Source organism: Poeciliopsis prolifica, unplaced genomic scaffold (genome assembly GCF_027474105.1).
Source record: "Poeciliopsis prolifica strain line A6 unplaced genomic scaffold, Auburn_PproV2 SCAFFOLD020, whole genome shotgun sequence".
Taxonomy (NCBI): domain Eukaryota; kingdom Metazoa; phylum Chordata; class Actinopteri; order Cyprinodontiformes; family Poeciliidae; genus Poeciliopsis; species Poeciliopsis prolifica.
The window spans coordinates 7585001-7604543 of NW_026562395.1; the positions used below are offsets into that span (position 1 = coordinate 7585001).

Sequence of the window (19543 nt, forward strand, 5' to 3'; positions counted from 1 at the left end):
GGCACAAAACAAGTAAAAGCAGCAGAACTCTGTGAGGGGTAGAATCCTTTTTCACAGCCCTGGCTGTGCGTGTGAAGGCAGACAGGCGTGTTTAGTTTTCATCAAGGTTGTGGTTTTCTGCCCTCCTGCACTTGAAGAGGCATTCAGTTTAAAATGCGTTTTGTGTTATTAGTGAACATGTAGCTGTCTGAATAATGCATCCGAACCCTGGCCTCTTTACTCTGTGATGTTCGAGGCCGGGCGAACACAATGTGTTGCCCAGTGTGCTGTTAAATATAAATGAGCACTGAAGTGGCGTTCTTTGTGAATCACATGAACTGCTTTGGTGAAAAGGGTTACGGAAGAATTCAATGGACATTTAGGATGTCCACAGGGGTTTGCAAGGCTGAACCTAAAACACACAATCTAATGTGGGATTCAAGACAACCTTTAAAGCTGAATGTTGTTACCAGTAGTTGTGCAGTCTGTCTATCTATCTATCTATCTATCTATCTATCTATCTATCTATCTATCTATCTATCTATCTATCTATCTATCTATCTATCTATCTATCTATCTGTCTGTCTGTCTGTCTGTCTGTCTGTCTGTCTGTCTGTCTGTCTGTCTGTCTGTCTGTCTGTCTGTCTGTCTGTCTGTCTGTCTGTCTGTCTGTCTGTCTGTCTGTCTGTCTGTCTGTCTGTCTGTCTGTCTGTCTGTCTGTCTGTCTGTCTGTCTGTCTGTCTGTCTGTCTGTCTATCTATCTATCTATCTATCTATCTATCTATCTATATCTATATCTATCTATCTATCTATCTATCTATCTATCTATCTATCTATCTATCTATCTATCTATCTATCTATCTATCTATCTATCTATCTATCTATCTATCTATCTATCTATCTATCTATCTATCTATCTATCTCAAGAAATGATTGTATCTGTTTTCCTAACAGAATTTGCACATGTATGCAAACGCCTTTAATAGATTCATACATGCATAGATTGATATGCAGAGGCAGGACATGTAGAAAAAATATGATTTAATAGAAAAACTTTAATACTACAACCAACATTAAATGTCATTTTAAAACCTACATAAAAATTCATACTCATCACTCAATACTCCAAACTCTCACATGGGTATATCAAAGAATACATTCAACAATACGCTAAAGATATTCACTTGTAACATTTATTTAAAATGTGTTTTTGATTCCATGGGGACATTTAGCAGAAATATAGCCTGGTCATTGTCTTTCTGTGTAATGCACTGGATTAAAACCTCACTTCATAGTCAGTCTGGGCTTTCTCCTATTAACTTGGATTCCCTCGGGTAGAATTTCTACCAGGTCAAACAGTGAACAGAAGAAGAAGTTGAAAGCAATGTTGGCGATTTTCTGCTCTGTTTTAGAAAATCAATTCTGCCTTCAGTTTTAGTTTTACCAATAGCAGCAGAGGAAATGAAGGAAGCCGATCAGTTTGTGTTGGCCACACTACCAAATGTTGAATTAACGGGAACAACAGCCTTTGTTATGCTCTGTCTGTCTCTCTTTAATGTAGAAAGTAATTTCTGGTAAGCTTCATAGCTCCGAGCTGGGTCATTACATACGTCACAGCCAATCATTGCAGATTGGGTAGCATTCATGACATCAACAGAGTCCACGTCCCCAGGAAGCCATTGTTTCTCAACAGCCAAGAGCCTGACTGTCTTTACAAAGCAAAGTGTTGTACAACGGTCTGGTTTCAAATCTGCTATTGTTTGTTCCTTTGTTGTCCTCACAAAAGTTTCTGCAACAGTGTGATGCACTGGGTTCCCTGTAGTTGGTGTAATAAAACCTGCAGCCTGTGATCCAACAGCAGGTCCAGTCGTTGTCTGTTCTCAGTGTTTTAAATCCAACTAGATTGTTATTGTGAACATTGAGTGTCTTCTGAGATAGCTGTGAATTGAACATGGGCTGCTACACCATGACCTGGCTACTGCTGTAGGTGTGATGAAGGAAAAGAAAAAAGAAGCACCTGACATGAGTACTAATAATATTTTTTTTTTTCTCTCCACAATGATCTAACACTTCCTGTATTTTGCTCCTGCTTCTTCCAGTTGGTGCTGCCAGAGTACTCCATCCATGGGCTGTTCTGCATAATGTTCCTGTGTGCCCAGGAGTGGCTGACTGTGGGCCTTAACATCCCCCTCCTCTTCTACAATACCTGGAGGTATCCATGAAATCTGTTTGTTCTGTGTTTACATTCACTTTTATTTACTTCTATCATGTTGGTTTTGCTAGGATCATTCTAAAGAATTTGAAATTTTTATCAAATTTGGTAAAGATCCAAAATGCTGCTAAGGAAGTATATTGCTATCATGGAGGAACATTATTTTTAGCACTACCACATTGTAACGTGATACTTTTCTTGTAGGAACATGATAATTTTATGTCCAGGAGGTGGCGGTAGTATGCTTTTTGTGCAGGCATAATGAAGGCTAAATTGGCCAAATTTTCCTTCATGCTTGGTCTAAACCATGGAGAGATACCGATACTGCTCCGCATTATGATTGAAACCATCTTTAGTATGTACAGTCTGGCCAGCCTAAACAGAAAGAGGCTGCACAGAAGAAAACTGCAGTCCGATCCTCTAGCTGTGGCAGCGTTCCTAACTTGACAGTGTGGAGTGAAGCTGAAGTGTGCTTCTGATTGCAGCTTCTGATCTGACTAAAGGCAATTATTACAAAATGAAAGCTTCTTTAATCAAAACGGAGGTTAAGATGTATTTGCTGAATACGCTTCTGTAGTACACCTGCACGAAAAGCATACTCCCCCCCTCCCCCCTCCTGGACATGAAATTATTACGATTAAGCAAGATAACTATCATATTTATACAACATATCATCACGTTTAAACAAGATTAGTATCACTCATAACTTGATAGCGCTCGAAAAAAAATTTTCTCTTAGAGTATTGAGTAAGTCCTGCCTCCTTATGCTATTCCTAACCTCTCAATACAACTACAGTTATGAAGCTATTGTTTGATTTAAATGAAACAATACTCTTCTGTTAGGATGACCCAAAGTCCAACAGAAAATCTGTGGCAAGACTTAAAAACTGGTATCCACATATTCTCGCCGTCCAGTTTCAGTCCTAGATGAGTTGCAATTTCCTTCCACTTCATAATTAAACCTTACTTGCTGTTGGTCATTCACACAACATTCTGATAAAATTTTTTTAAAAAAGTTGCAATGTTCAAGGGTTATAAGCAGGTCACTTTTATCAAACCCTGTGTGTAAAGTGTTCTGACTCTCTCTACAATATGTCTGAGAACAATTAAAGACTTGGAATAGGCTGACATTTAAAGCGACAGTGTCAGTGTAACAAACAATGCAGCTACCAGCTTTAGGAGTCCTACAGCCAGGCAGCAGTCATTGATGTTCATATTTTGCTGTTTCCTGTTTATCTGTGCTCCTCTTCTCCGGTCAGCGGGTTAGGCTTGGACTCCTGGCAGTCTGATTGATTTAAGCTCATGTGCTCTGCTGGCTGAGGCTTAGACTAGAGGAGAGGACGTGAGGAGAGGAAAACATCTTGCTGTCTCATTAACTGCAAACTGTGCCAGATGCCCACCGGCTACAGATGCCGCAGCTGGGAGATGAGAGGACAAGAAAAAAAAAAGGAGGCTGGAAGGCGGAGACAGAGGAGGGGATGATATGAGGCATGCAATGGCAGCAAGACGGGGAAAGAGAAAGATTGTGAATGATGCGTGTGAGATGGAACATTGACAAGGCGTCTCTCAGGGGGAGGGTGGCTGGTAGAGGCTGTGTATATATGCATACATACCATCACTGTGTTCATCTGCATTTTACAAATGTTTCTGGGATGGTTTTGTTCCAGAGAACAGTCTGACAGTTCTGCAAGGAAACTTCCCAGTGTAGTCTGAGTGTGCATTGAGGTGGCAGACCTTTCCATAAACCCCTGTGGGACATGGCTGCAAGAAATGGCATAGTACTTTATGAAGTCCAGAAGGCCAACTCATGATCTTGAGTTGGAAAAGAGCAGAATGCCCTTTACAGGTCAAGGAAGACATCCTGCCACAAGTGGACGAGTCTAAGTATCTTGAGGTCTCGTTCACAAATGAGGACAAAATGGAGCGGGAGATTGATATTGGTATGTGGATTGGTGCGGCGTCTGCAGTGAACCCATCTACCGGGGTGAAGGTAGAACTGAGGGAAACATTCTCAAGTAACCTGTCAAGCTACCTTTCTACCATCATCTATGGTGAAGAGCTTTGGGTAATGACCGAAAGAACGAGATTACACATACAAATGGCCAAAATAAGTTTTCTCCACAGGGTGTCTGGGATTTCCCTTAGAGACAGGGTGATGGGCATCTGGTTAGGATGCCTCCTGGTCGCCTCCTTCTACAGGCATTCCAAGCACATCCTGCTTGGAGGCATGCAGAGGAAGACCCAGTGCATTCTAGAGGGACGATGTTTCTTGTCCGGCCTGGGAACAACTTGGAATTCCTTGAGGAGCTGCTACCACTGCAACCCAACCCCAGATAGGCATAAGAAAGTTAGTGGATGGATGGACACAGGTCCTCAAGATCTACCATCCTGCAGGTTTTAGATTCATCCCTGCACCAACACAGATGAATCAAATGATTGAATGACGTCATCACCATGCAATCAAGTTTGGCGGAGGCCTGGTAGCATAGCATTCATTTAATTCAGCTGTGTGTGAGCAGGGTTGCATTTTAAACCTGTGAGTTGGTAGCTCTTAAGGACCAGTTTTGGAGACGCCTGGCTGCTCTATAATGATACAGTTGGACTGGAATCAGGACGCTCCTGCTTACTGGTATGTTTGGAGTCTTTGTTTTGTTAAAACATCCATTTCAGGATCACTTGCTCTTCAGGATCAGGCAACATGACCGCTTCAACTGATCCGTGAATCCTTGTATGTGAGAAATAAACCCCGCAGCATAGATCAAGAATCACCTTCCTTCATGCCTCACAGTGTGCTGTGGTTACGTTGCCTTTCATTCAGGACTTTCTTTTGTGAAAAGAAGCGGTCTGAGTATTGAGAAATTTAAAAGAAGAATTGTCACCACACTTCATATCCACAATAATTTAATTTGCACTGATGAGAAGGTTATTGTAATTCCTAATTACCTTTCCATTATAATTCTTAAATTTGTTCTAATCTGGTTCATTGTCTTTCTCTTGCTACATCAAATCATATTTTAATGATAGTTATATTTCCTAATTTATCAGCTTGTACTGTTGTTCACCACTGTACCTCTTCTGCATCTCCATTCTACATATAAATAATTTTTTCATGAATTTCATGTATTTTTATGTAGAAATACATGGAACTGACATTACAGACATGTCCATGATGATCCATCGTTCAGCATAATGTCTAACATTTCATTTCTGTGACACATGGAGCCACATTTTCTGTGATCTTTCAAAGAACATGAGTTACTATACATAAAAACTTCCCTGTAAATTAATGGAATATATGCATCATGATGGCAGCTTATTGTTTGGACTAGACCACCAAAAAAAAAATGAGGCTTTTCTGCACCGACCAAATTGATACATTTTAATGTAACTATTCATTTTAGTCAGTTGTATCAAACGAAATAACTCTGAATCTAACAAAGTGGTAAATGTCTGTCAGCAATTAGAACTGCTCCCTGCCTCCCTCCAAGCAACATGCAACGGTAGCAATTCCCTCTTCTTCTCTAATTTCCCTCATGGCACATTTTCTGCTACAATATAAACAGCCCGGCTGCAGTCGGTCTCATTGGAATGTAAAAGCTCTGATGAACATGTGCTGTGCCAATATTACCCTTCAGGTTTTGTGTTTTGGTGTCGTTCTGCATTGGTATTCTAGTCCACTAGGATTCAGAGTGTTTAGTTTTTGCGCACAGGGATTTTTATTAAGAAACACAGATTGGGAGGCACTGTGCTATAGACGCAGGTACAATTCTTCTTTTGAAAGGCCCCTAGATTCAGAAGCCTCTGAACACTTCCAAACATCACAAAAGACAAAATATTATCTCATGTGTTGTTTCAAAATGTGTTTATCTTGTTGGAAACTTAAAATTCCATTTAACGAATTGACCTCTTTTTCTAACTCTTGTCTTTATTCATTTCTTGAAAACTCTAACTCAGTCAGTTCAGTTAGAGGTTAGTTTTAGCAGTGAGTGAGTCTTATGCGAGAAACGGATCTCATTTCATTTTAAGAAGATAAAATGGAGGCTGTCACATCAGAAAGCAGCGACTTTTGCAGGGTTTATTGATACTTTGACTATTATAATGTACCTTGTGACATTTAGGTAATGCAAGAAATAATACACAATACTGCACTAAAGAGAGAAGCAAACCTACATTGTGGCAATATTTCAGAGGAAAATTGAAACACCCCATTTCTGGAACGAGTCAACTACCCGGGGTGTGCTGTTGTGCCCTCTGCAGCAGGTACTTCCATTCCCCAACGGACACTAAGGAGCTGATCTACGACCCGGCATCTGTGATGAACGGCGACACGCTCAAGTTCTGCCAGAAGGAAGCGTGGTGCAAGCTGTCCTTCTTCGTCCTGTCCTTCTTCTACTATCTCTACTGGTAAGCGCCGGGCTTCACCCAGCGGAGCGGTTCTTAGATGTTGAGGTATGTTATGGATGCTGATCTGAGGGGGCTTGGAAACCTCGTCGAGTAGCGCGGGTTTCTGAAGAGAAGAGGTTTGTCTCTCCGCAAAGACTGATTCTTCGGCTCTGACAGCAATGTGTGTGCAAATCTCTGAATAAAGTAACCATTTCTCTAGCGATCACATGCTGCCTCCTCCGTGTGACAGAAGTTTAGCCAGGGTAGGAATGTTTCCTTGTAGGCCAGCTATCGCTAATGCATGTGATGTCAAGAGAATTTGATTCTTTACTTCATTGACAAGCACCACCTAAAGCAGCAGCACTCTTACTCGAAATGTGAATTATTCTGTTTTGTTTTCGGAGGGTCTTAGTTCTGCTCACTGTTCTGAATGTTTCTGCTGAAATTGTCTGTTGTTCTGTGATGATAATAACACGCACAGTTTTCCTCTCTATGTCTAACAATGCTGTTATTAATCACTCCGGATTCCTGTCCCATGTGTCATGTGGGTGCTGCAGTGTGTGGAACCTGGAAATATCCCTCTATTAGGTCTTATCAGTGGAAACATTTAAAGGTACAATCCTTACTTTTTCTTAAACACTATATTCTGTAGGGCTTATTTTAGGCTTTAGAGAGAAATAATATTCAAAAGGAACTTTTGACTCTATCTTGAAGTCAGGTTTGTGGTTTTCAGAAATGTATGTGAAATGTCTTTGGATTATATGATTTTTGACATTGTGGCTCTGAAACAGTTCTTCTTGTTGATGAAATATGCAAAAGAGAACCAAAAGTATACAGCTGAAACTAAATATTTCCATACAAAATCAGTTCAAATTACCAAAATGATTTATATTCAATAAATGCCAGAGGTGTTGTGCGACCAAACTGAGAAATGTATGTCAATTCTGCACTGAAGAAACTTCCAGAAAGTGATTCTGTGAAGCTTGATGAAGGACAGATGCTTCAAATTGTGGAAAAAAGCTAAAAAGAAGAAAATTCTCCTCCTCATTATTCTGGCATTTATTAAGTAGAAATCATTTGGTACTAAAAACTGACTGAAAACAGAAAAAAAATACTCACTGTAGTTTAATGTCAGCTTAATGTCTGCTTTACGGTTTGTGTAATTCAATTCTTCTAAAATCTAATCTTAATCAAATTTCATTAAGTTAATGAAAATAACGTTAAGGTGAAAGCTAAAGTGTTCCCTCCTGGCAGAAATCTGAGAAACTGACTTCAATAAGCTAACGTGTTGAGCTCATTTGTTTCACATCCATTTCCATACCATCGATCTGTTGAAACGAGCATAACAACACCCCATCCTGCTAGCGGACGCTAAATGATCGAGTGCGGCAGTATGTTAGATATGTCTGCAGCTAATGTGTGAACACTCTGAGGCAACACTGTCAGCGTGAAGCGAAGTCACAGTGTGGTTGGTGTTTGTGTCGTGGCACTGGGTGTCATCAGCTCTGGATGCAGCGCTCAGCTTGAACTGAAATCATCTCGCTTCTTCCATCTCATCCCATCGTCCCGCCCGGCTCTGGCTCATGTCGGACTGTTTTAGAGATCAACCAAGGCGACGGCATCAGACAGGTATTCTGCAGCACGAGGTGATGGTGCGTTCACTTTCAGTTCCATCTGGTTCAACATAGTTGGCCCTGCTTATTTTCCTGCTCCTTCCTAAAAATTTCAAATGTGCTTTTTTTTAACCTACTGTTAGATTTCTAGTGTCAAACATTTTTTCACTGCTTCCTCTTGTTATACTAAAAATACATGTATCTACGGATCACAAAACACAAACTTTTTGCTGAAAGTTTGTGTTGAACACTGCAGGGACTGCTCCAAAAATATCTACATTCAATCACACTCGCCCTGTTTAGTATACTTTAGTGGAACTCAAACTTGTTTGCTCAGATAGTCCAATTCGTTTGGGAAATTATAAACTCTGGTTCACCTTCAAACCTCGCTTTCTGTTTGGTTGAAGTCAACTTTGGTGCAGTTCAAATGTGTGAACACCAAGGGGACTGGAGACCACTCCAAAAACAGGAAGCAGGGAATAGCACAGGGCATTCTGGGTACAAAAAAACCTAAAACAAATGTGTGAGTCTGGCTCCTGGTATTTTCCCAAAGACAAAAGTAAAATCCTACAACCACTAAAATCTGACGGCACTCCATTTTATTTACCTCAGAAGAAGACACTGAGGAAGTTGTGCTCAGCATTTTCTGCTGAGGTTTTCATGTCATTTCCTTCAGTTGTTCTTGGTCCACAGGTGAATGGGTGAACAGGTTTTTCAAAGTATCTTTTACATTTTACAGTGTGAAAGTGAATCACAGCAGCTAAAAATGGAACAAATGTTTTATCTTTGGTTCTCAATCGAACTGAGTCTGCCGGACTACCAGGTGTGACTGGACTGAATAGAAATACATGACTTATCTTTCAAAGCTTTATTTGTAAAACATCATGTCCAACATTAATGGTTGTGGCGGAAAAAGTGACAAATTGAAAAAAGAAATCTGCTACTGAGTCTCTGAGACTTCAGATTTAATTTACTTTTTTCACATTATGTATCAAAGCTCATCTAAAAACTGTAAAGTACATTTAAATTTTAAAAAAAGTCTGAGAATAAAATAGCATTTTAGTTCAACTGATCCAAACTACAAACAAATCAAAATCACACCAGAGTTCATCGCTCTACACGTCCAAAGGCTAAATCCCAGGTGTCAGTTTAAGATGGCTGCCGCTGTGCTCGGGTTTAAACCTTGATGAACGTGATTGAACTGGAAGTGAAGCAGCCTGAAACCTGCTCTGTGGGGCTTGTGTCTGTTTTCTCAACCCTTCTTTTTCTGTGGCAACCAGAGTCCAACTCGCCTGCTCCCCTCAGCTCATCCCCACCTTCACAGTGACTTCTACCTGCACACAAACACACTCTGGACACACACCTGCATACCATGAAGGCTTGTATGTTACAGACTTACAGGTCCTTTCCAGACCAAAACATTGACTTTAGAATTGTACTACTTTAAGAGGAAGATAATAAGATGAAGCCTGCCTGCTGGTTTGCTCCTGCTTGCCCACGTCAGCACCTCCTCCTCACACTGGATGACTATGAAACCCTGCCTGACTAACGGAGTCTGACTTGTACCCCTGTTTTTCTCCTCCTGCCCTTCCTGTCACAGAGATGCTTCAGTAACCAGCACTTTCCCCTGCCAATGAGATGAGCGCGGGTTTTCTGTCACTGAGCATGTTGCTGGATGAATATTGGACCTCTAACCCGTTTCTTTCCTTTCCATCCTGCCACAGCATGAACTAACAGGACAGTTTTCTGAGTTATACCACATATTCACATGAGGATAGCCTGGGTTCATTTACCACAGCAGGCAGATGTTACAAGGTGGCACATTATAAACGTCACAAATAAACGATTGGGTTACCCAACATAGTCAACACCTACAGCAAGCGATCATTTCTCCATAACCTAGTGTCCAGACCTGATGGACAAAACAAAGCATAGAACAAGACTACGTTTTCCATTAGTTGCAGATTTTAGCAGAGCCTCTTACTCTCCTTCATATGTATCCTGCCTAAACATATTTGTAGTTGTTTAGGTGGGATGCATATGAAAGGTACAAGGGCCAAACCTCTTTGGCTAATGCTAGCACAACTGTATAAGACCAAGTTTACCTACATACATTCTTTCAATTTCTACATTTTCAAACTTACAATTAAATGACAATAAACTCTGTCTATGTCATACTGAATGAAATTTCAAATATCTAATGTGAAACATGAGCAGCAGCCAAACTCAGATGCAGCTAAACATATCCAGTCCACGCAGTACATCCTGTTTGCCTGCTCATTACGAAAATTGTAGCATTTTTCCAAGAATCCAACATAATATCAGTTTCTATCACCTAATGCACCTAATGCTTCTTCTGAATTTGCACAATCCAGAAGAAGCATTAGGTGCCAGGGGGATATACTGTATGCTACAGTTTGCTGAGCTGTCAGTGAAAGCTCCCTTCTTGGGCCCACTCCTTTACTCCAGATTTACTTACTGACCTATATCAGTTTTTTGCACTCAGGACCAATTTTTTATTAGAAGGATTTGGTTTCCATTGCTTGGGTTACTGCGCCTAGCTAACAGGGATGTTCCCTCTGAGAAGATAAGAAACTTCAGACAAGTGAAGTTAACCAGAAGCTGCTTGGAAGAACATGGGTGTAAGATTACAAGGTCTTCTGTGAAAACGTCTGGGTGAATGGAAAAGCTCACCCAGACGTTCCCCTCCAGCCAGCAGTGGAGGGGAAGAGATCTAAGCTGATACATGGAGGCAGACCATGCCACACATCAGATGTGACCTTTATGCAGCGAAGCTAAATTGGGAGAATTTGTCTGATGTCATTTAGTGTTGAAGCTTTTCTTCTTTTTTAAACTTGGTGCTTAGATGCAAATAATTACAAAAATATAGCTAAATCTTGCTGTAATAAAAAAAAAGTAGGATCTGGGTTTTCAGAAAGAATTCAAAAGCTTCATATCCTTCCTGCTGTGGATTTCTCCTCTCTGTCCCAATGAGGCTTCTTATAAAGATTTGTTTGGAAATAAATCACTTTCAGCTTAAAAAGCCCCTGATTAGCTGGAAACAAAAGAAAACTGTTTCTTAACTGTGAATTCACCATAGCTAAGCTCAACAAAGGCCATGCTGATAACAAAACTCTTCTCTGTGGAAGTTCTTATGAATCAACTCTTGTTTTCAAGAAATGAATGAAGCAGAAGCACAAACACTGACAAGCTTCTGAACAGGAAACTATTTCTATGTTGACACAATAATCAACTAACTGAAGCCAAATCACCAAATTATGCAGTGATAGTGACATGTTTTAAAAGTATCTGAATCGATATCAGTATTGTATCTGCAATGCCAATATTCCTCTTAGCATAAAAAACTCATGCTGATAGACTGAAATGTTTTCAAAATGTGCTTCATTAAAGTTTTAAAGGGGCAGGATTATGTGTTTTTAAGCACATAGTTCATTTTATAGCACAATCAAGTAACCATGTTACCTCCAGTTGTTGAAAAATGTTATATGACTCAAACGAAATCTGACTTTGCAAGTTAACTCCCTGAAATTGGGCTTCTGTTGTTTTAAAAACTCTTGGTCTTCCTGAAGCTCCATCTTCTCTATCAGTCCTTTAAAAACGTTTTTACCATTGTTTTACTGACAGTAGCTTGTATGATGAGCTCAGCTGATGAGCAGTTCCACCAGGTGTTTACTAATTGCTGCTGGCTAGTCTGAAGGAGCTGAGTGGGAGAGGGCTGCTCTATGAAGTGAAAGCTTGGAAACTGAAGCTCTGAGGAGGAGCTGCATCTTTGAAAACGGGTCTGGGTCTACCCAGGCATTTTGCACAGCTGAATGGTTACCATGGAGATTAAAGGTTTGAAATGTGTGACATAATACTGGCCCTTTAAGTGAGCACACTTATATTTATGTTAGTCTTTCTAACAGACTTATCTGAATTTTAAAGGACAAATCTCAGACATTTCATGGATGGAAAGGCTTCAAAGTGATTAAACACAGTCTTATTTTGTATTTTAAAAACGACATTTTAACAGCAGTGTGTGCAGAAAGTTTTGACATGCACAATGAGAACAGGGGCCAAACCAAGCTGCAGTCAAATATAAACAGAACAGATGTTTGGGTCTAAATATGAGCAGAGTCCAGACTGTGAGCTCTGCTCCATGTTCAGCTCACGTCTCATCAGGCTGTGAAAGAGAAGGAGCTGATGAATGACTGGGGATGACGTTTGCTGGTTGCAGTGATGTCTGAGGGAAAATCACGCCCTTCAATTATGTTCAATTTATTTCTGTTCATGGACGTTCATCAGCCAGTCGGGGTAAGCAGCTGGCAGAGGCCACACAGCGAGCGTTTAGCTCCTGCCAGCGAGGCGCCGCTCTGTCTTGCCGTGTCGCCGCTCGGCGGGACGAGCGTCAGATTCGCCACGTGCGATTTGAGCTGTGGCTGTTTTCACGCAGACCTTCATCGCTCTGTCTTCCAGGGGACACCCAGTGGGCACCAAACCTCCGTCTCTCGGGGTCAGAGTCGTCGGGGTCACTGGGTGGTTTACAGACTCTGGGCCTGGTGGAATCATTTTTGCCACTTTGCTTCAAATGTCTGTTTGACGGCTTGTTTTTTGCACATGCTCATTGCATTACATGAAGCTCATCGGCTTGTTGCTTTTTATTTTGCAAGCTTTCTGCAGACTTTTTTAGGAAATGACAGATTAAAAAAAATAAAAACAACAAAAATACTCTGAGAAACCTGCCAGGAAGGATAGTTGTGCTTACATTTTTAGGTCATGGTAAAAACCTAAAAATGTAAACTTGAACATGTCATTCAGGTCAAAAGAAATGAGTTTATTTATATAGATATAAGCAGGTAGATTGTTCTAACATCAGATAAGTTATATTGTTAGCATTATTCAGTTTGCTGCTATTACATTAAATGACTTTCTTAATGTTTTATCTATTCAGTCAGATTATTGTTAATATGCATTTATTCCTGCAATTAAACACATTCCAGAAACGTATCCAGTTTGCACCGTATGATGACATTTTCAAACATTTGAAGTTTACAAATTTCCAACCAAGTTTTTCCAATTTGATAATTATTAAGGAATTTTATGATTAATTATTATTATTATCGGGTGTCATCCAGAGACTGTTCTGAACAACACGTTGCTCACACTCTCTGTGTGTGTGAGAGTGTGTGTAGATAAGTCGGCCAGAAGGTGTGTGTTTGCGGTTTGACCTTGCTTGCAGTGTTCATCAGAAGAAGCTGCGTCAGAGCAGATTCCTGTCGCCTTAAGCTGCTCAGAAAACTATCCACACCCCCGCTGCTGGCCTCTTGAGAGTCACCAAACTAAAACTCTGGTATTTTACTTGTTATATTCAATTTTTGAGTTTATATCAATTCTAAGCTAAAATCACCAACACTAACAAAGTGATGTGCCTATAGTATAACACTGTTTAAACCAAATTCACACACAGGCTAGAAGTAAATACTCTTCTTCAAGTCAGGATTACCGAAACTAATGTGAGCTAATGCTACAACAGTTGGATCCGTTTTTGGATCTTCTTTTTAATCGTGATCTAAATGTCCTTTCTTACATTTTCTTAGGATCTCGTAGAATTGGCCGACAGAGTCTAAGGCTCCAGTCAGATGTTTTGAATATTCTTCCACAAGCTTCAGTTTTCTGGAATTTTGACCAACAGGACTGAGATCAGGATGCTGCAAAACAACGTTGTTGTCCTCACAGCATTTTGGTCATTAAAAAAATAGATGGAAGGACATTACTGTTGGGAACAAATGGACAAGGTGCACCAGTCCCTCTTGCAGTAAAGAAACCAACAAAGCATGATGCTGCCATCGCAGTGCTTCATAGTTGGGATAGCATCCAAATGTAACAATAGTCTTTATGGCCAAATACCTCACTTTCAGTTCTTGGAAAACAATGAAAAATAAAAGTCTGCTAAAAATCAGATGTTTTCAATCATTCATGTGAAAGCCATCGTTTTGGCACGTTTTGAAACGAGCTGTCCATGTTTGTCCTGAAAGACATCGAATTGATCAGTGCCCAAAATATGAGTAATATACTTTGATCTGCTTTCTGCCTGTTCCGTGATTTTATCCAAAATACAGGAATAGATGTATATTAACAATAATAATAATAATAATAATAAAAACAGCATGAAATGTAATTTTGGCTACTGGAATATTTCTAAATTTTCTCAAATGTGGGGTTTCATTTCTGAGTAAAGAATGTTTATAAGAGGACGATAACAAAACAAGATTCTCCCTGTTTAGACATTTAGTTCAGATCAGCTCAGCTTATATAGATATATAGATATATTCACATATCTATATATCAATAGTTACATATTATGTCTGCTTATTTTGCCCAAGTAATTTTGCTTTTGACTCATTTCCTGTTTGCTCTCTTCTTCTTCTGTTGCAGTATGATCTATTCCTTGGTTACCTCATAACAACTGCTTTGTTAGCATCCGGGGTCCAGCACCAGTGGCTCCAGACATCCAGTACAGCAGGTGGCGCTGTGGTGGAAGTGATAATTGAACGTAATGATGAAGACTTAAAACTTTCTGGGTCCTTTTTTTTCTTTGAATTATTATTATTTTTACTTTTATTCTTTTCTTCTGTCCTGCGGAGCCAAACGATGAACTCAGCTGGAGCCGAAGCCTCTTTTCAGCTTGGCCCAGTCCAGAACTGTTTCATCTCTGACTGTACATAGAAACTTTGGACTAAACTGCTGTTTACAGTTTGCTCATAGCAAGAGTTATTACACTGCCTGGCCAACGTTTGTAATACACACGTATATTTAAAGGTACATCCAACTAGCTTGTGCTGCCAAGCTAGCTGCACAGCGGCGCTGACGCTAGCCTGGAGGACGTACAGCACAGTAGAGTTTGCACAGTTTGTCTCAGGCACAGCACAATGAAGCACTGTCCAGACCCGTCCTCACCCGCCGTAGCGTCTTGTGAGTCGAAGGACAGGTGGGCGAGCAAACGGGTCACACTGTTCGGAGAGGAGGAGCAGGCTCGGGGCACCCTGCTGAGAACACACGAAGTCCCCAGGGGGCTGTGGGATCTTCTTTCTGACTTTCCATCAATGGCTTTTGTGACGTGTGCATTTTAGTGTATTCTTTAATCAAAAGGCGTTTCTGTTTCCTAAACAGCAAAAGGTATTCCCAGCAAATGCCTCCTTAGTGTTGTCTTATGGTGTTGTTCTGTTGTGGGAAACTTTGACTAAAAAAAACAGAACCCATGGAAAACTTTTGAAGTAGAGGAGCGCACATTCTTTGCACAAATACTAAACTCGCTCTCGCACAAATACCAGTAATATCTGCCTGTTACGGCAGGGAAGGCTTCTCATGTTCCGGCTTCACAGGTGAAGGTCTTCCAACGTGTTCGGCCCGAGCAGCCCGCCTCTTCTGAACGCAGGGAAACAATGTGAATCTTTTCTAGCTCTCTCGGACCAAAATGTTGTATTTAATTATTTAAGCATATGAATTTATGCCTATTTATGAGATGCTGACAGTTTTAACAGTCTGTTCCAAAAGTATCGTACAGAGTATCAAGAATAAAATCAACTTTAGAAAATATTTCAGGGTATATGGGAGGTTTTCAGGACCCCATGGATAACTCTTCTTATAATCATTCAAATGACTGAGATCGGCTGGACCTCTTCGCAGGACAGGTGTTTGAACCTGGACCTCCACGTGTAGCTCGCCCTCCGAGCCAGCAGGCCGCTCTTTAAACCTTCACCGCCGTCTTTACCTGCCATGTGATTCTGTGTGGCAGAGCAGAAAGGAATACCCTCTTCTTCTTTTCTCTTCTTCTAACTTGAGCATTTTATATCCTAAGTGTGGTATGTATGTGACCAAAAAGGTTGAATTTAGATATTGTTTATGAAATAAAGTATTTTAAAATCTAACACCCTTCCCAATCTGTTTTCTTTACATTAATCATACATTTTTAATGATTTAAACCTCTACAGAAACACCTGGGTCACGTTCATACAGCCCCTTCAAACGTTGACACATTTTGTTGGGCTCCAACAGCAGATTCTCTGTTTTAGGTTCATGTCTGATCTGTAATACTGGGTTCTATTTACTAAGAGATAAACAGAACCCAGTTCCAGCTGTCTCTGTCCTCAGAGGTTCTGTAGAGATCGAGTGGCACCATGAAGACAGAGGAACCCAACAGACAGACCAGGGACAACGTGATGGAGATAACTGAGGAATAGAACAGAGTAATATGGCTGTGTTTGTACACACACACACACACACACACACATCCTATGTCTTTGTCTTCACAAAGACTTTCCATTGACTTCCATTCATTCTTCATTCCTCTCAGCCGAAGCCTGACCCGTTCTCTAAAGCTAAACTTTACCAGTAAATAAGACAAACCGATCCACTTTTTCACCTCTGATACCGATATGAGGTTCAGTATCGCCCGATACCGATCCGATACATAAAAAGAGCTGATTTGACTTTAAATGTTCCTTTTCTTAAAACACAGACATAAATAATTTATTTCACAACTGTGACCAAGGTTGTGAGATATTGGTATATTTAAATGTGCTGTATTGGTGCAAACATGTAGAAACAATTTGACTACCTTTAGTCAAACATGCCAAATAAATTGTAACAAACCTTTCAAATAGTTCAGAAAGTGCAATTAGGAATTCTAAATATAATGTAAAATATCTGGCCTGATTTTTGGCCAGATAAATGTGGATAAATCTTAAGATTTACTATCTTAAAGTTCTTAAGATAGTAAATCTTAAAAACCATTGGCCTTCCAAAGTGAGAAATACTAAACTACACACACATCCGACCTGCTGGCCTCTCATCGTGTGTGTGTGTGTGTGTGTTGCCTTGTGTGTATTTGAGTGAACTGAATTTTCCCTTGTCCTGTTTCTTCCTCGCTCATCTCCTCTTGTTTCCTTTTTTCTTTTCCAAAAAAAGCAGTTGGTGACCTTGAGTTGGTGTCCTGCAGCTCCAGGACGCGGCGCTCAGGGGCCCGAGACCTCGAGCTTGTTTGTAAAAGTCCCTTTTTGGAACTTTTGTAAGACAGGGGCCAAATTTAGTCTCTCCTGCAGAGGACTGCAGCCCAACGATGCTTCTGGGAGCTCAACAGAACCAGGCTGGCTGACTTACAATAACTCAGAAACACTTTTTCAAACTGCAAAATCATCAGTCACCTCAGACAGCAGGATTTTGAGATTTAGATTTAGATTCTGCTGGAGTCTAAGTAACTTATCCAATATATTCACACACATACTAAGACACAAACTGTTGATCATTTATTTTTTATTACTCATTGCATCCATAATATTGTGTGTATATGTTATATGGCAGAAAGGTTAAAGTCACGCTCTGACAGAATCCTTGTGAAACCTGTTTGTTGCTGGGACAAGCAGACGCAGGTCTATGGTCTCCGACATGGACAGCTGATTATGGACAGACAATCTGTCAACGTCTCATTCCCTGGAAGAGACGCCGTTCTGTCAACCTGCATCAGCCGCAACTGGCTCAGGTTGATTCCACCTGTCAGCAGCAGCGTTTGCATCCTCCTCCTCTCCACCCCATCATGCTGTTTGCTTTTTGTCTTTTTTACCTCATCTCTCTCTTTCTCTGTCTCTCTTGTCAACCATCATTTACTGTCTCATGATTAGATTCAAAATCGATTTTTGATTCCAAACTATTATTCTAATGAATTCCACTTTAAACTACTGGTGTCTATGGAGCCACACAGTCTACTCCAGTTTGGTTTGTAAGGCAGAGTGACAAATGTAGACATTATGCTGTCTTTTTCACATTTATTAAGCTTTAAATATTTATCTGTACTCAGAGGAATCACTCCCTCCTTGAACCCTTTGATTAGATTTTTAGGCTTGTCTCCGGTGGTATTTGGGTGAAAAGAAAAGAAGGATGCATCATTGTGTAGCCTGGTAAAAAGCAGCTCTTTGTTAGTCTTTTTACCTGATCACTAACGTTTACCTCTGTGATGTGTCAATTTGATGCTTTGAAAGATTACCGGAAATTGCCTGCCCTGTAAACAACCATCTTGCAAAAGAGAAAAGAGCCAAGCTGAACAAGTTGGCGGCTAGTTCAGCGTTTGGAATCGTGTCCAACATGGACTGGACGGCTTCCTTCACTTCCTCCTTTGCCACTGCTGAAACTACAGCCAGACTTTAGCTCTAAAACAGCGCAGAAAATCAACGTCATTGTTCTCAGACTCTGCTGTTCACTGATTGGCTCAGATTGCTACTGGAGACAATCTGAGCCAATGGGAGAAAGACAAGACTGTGTTTTAAGCAAGATTTCTTTTGAGTGGAGTTGCACAAGAAGGCAATGACCAGATTAACCCTTGTATAAGAAAACTTACAACGCATTGAAATGCTTGTAACAAGTTCATTGAAATGAACTAACTGGAGACTACTCTGCTCATTTTATCCACCAACCATAAACAAAAACAACAAATAAAAAAATTCAGCAGCCATTCGGCAAACACAAGATAAAACTAAATGACCAAAGTTTTCTCTCACAGAACTAAATAAATCTGTCATTCAGAGTGAGCAGTATGTCCTTCACCTTCATAACGTAACAACGTTTAAAAAATGTGACCTGAGCAGCACAGATACTGAGCAGCTTTGTGGCAGAAACTGCTACAGCTGCTCTGGTGATTCATGTTTTAACAGAATCACTCCGCAAGTTCTGTGGTTTTCAAGCTGTCCTGACCCAGATGTCCAGCCGTCACGAACCTTTGTCCTCGGCCATTTCAACACATCAGCAGATCGTTCGCCTGCTGTCCAACTCATCTCACAGACGCTGTAATGTAGAGGCAGAGAGCGACGGCCGTGGTTATAATGTTATGCCTGCTCTGTGTTTATCGCCAACAGCATTTTCTTTTTGTGTCCTAGAGACTGAAATCATCCAGGAAACATAACAAAACCCAACAAAGACGAAAATATACCAGGAAGCACAAAATGGAAATAAAACTTGTTTCTAGTCTGAATGTCTAAGAACTAAACATCTGTGTGTGTGTGTGTGTGTGTGTGTGTGTGTGTGTGTGTGGTGTGTGTGTGTGTGTGTGTGGTGTGTGTGTGTGTGTGTGTGTGTGCGTGTGTGTGTGTGTGTGTGTGCATGTGCGTCCGTGTGTGGAGACAAGAGGGAAATCATTTTTAATACTTTTTAGGATTTAGTGCAAAATTAAATGTGGAATGCTTCATTATCCAATTTATCCAAAAAACGGCTGGAAACGGAGATTAGAAATAAACAGAATCAGAATCTGAATGTTGAGCTCAGATTAATAACCAGCATGAAAAGCATGTGAGAAATGAACAGATTAGAC

The 19543-nt window shown here is 40.5% G+C and overlaps 1 protein-coding gene across 6 annotated transcripts in view; it reads left to right on the forward strand.

The window, feature by feature from the left end:
* Positions 1-16115, forward strand: part of cnih3 (cornichon family AMPA receptor auxiliary protein 3) — a 51341-nt gene extending 35226 nt beyond the window's left edge. The window contains exons 4-8 of one of the 6 annotated variants that reach the window (XR_008606925.1): positions 2079-2191; positions 6449-6595; positions 7132-7187; positions 8175-8203; positions 14623-16115. Coding sequence is in view for 3 of the 6 variants with exons in the window: in XM_055044597.1 (XP_054900572.1) it covers positions 2079-2191; positions 6449-6595; positions 7132-7162 (291 nt within the window). In the remaining 3 variants the exon portion in view is untranslated. Of the gene's footprint in view, positions 1-2078; positions 2192-6448; positions 7188-8077; positions 8204-9467 lie in introns of those variants that run through there. The other 5 variants (XR_008606926.1, XR_008606927.1, XM_055044597.1 and 2 more) reach the window with 5 other exon arrangements.
* The last annotated feature ends 3428 nt before the right edge of the window (positions 16116-19543 follow it).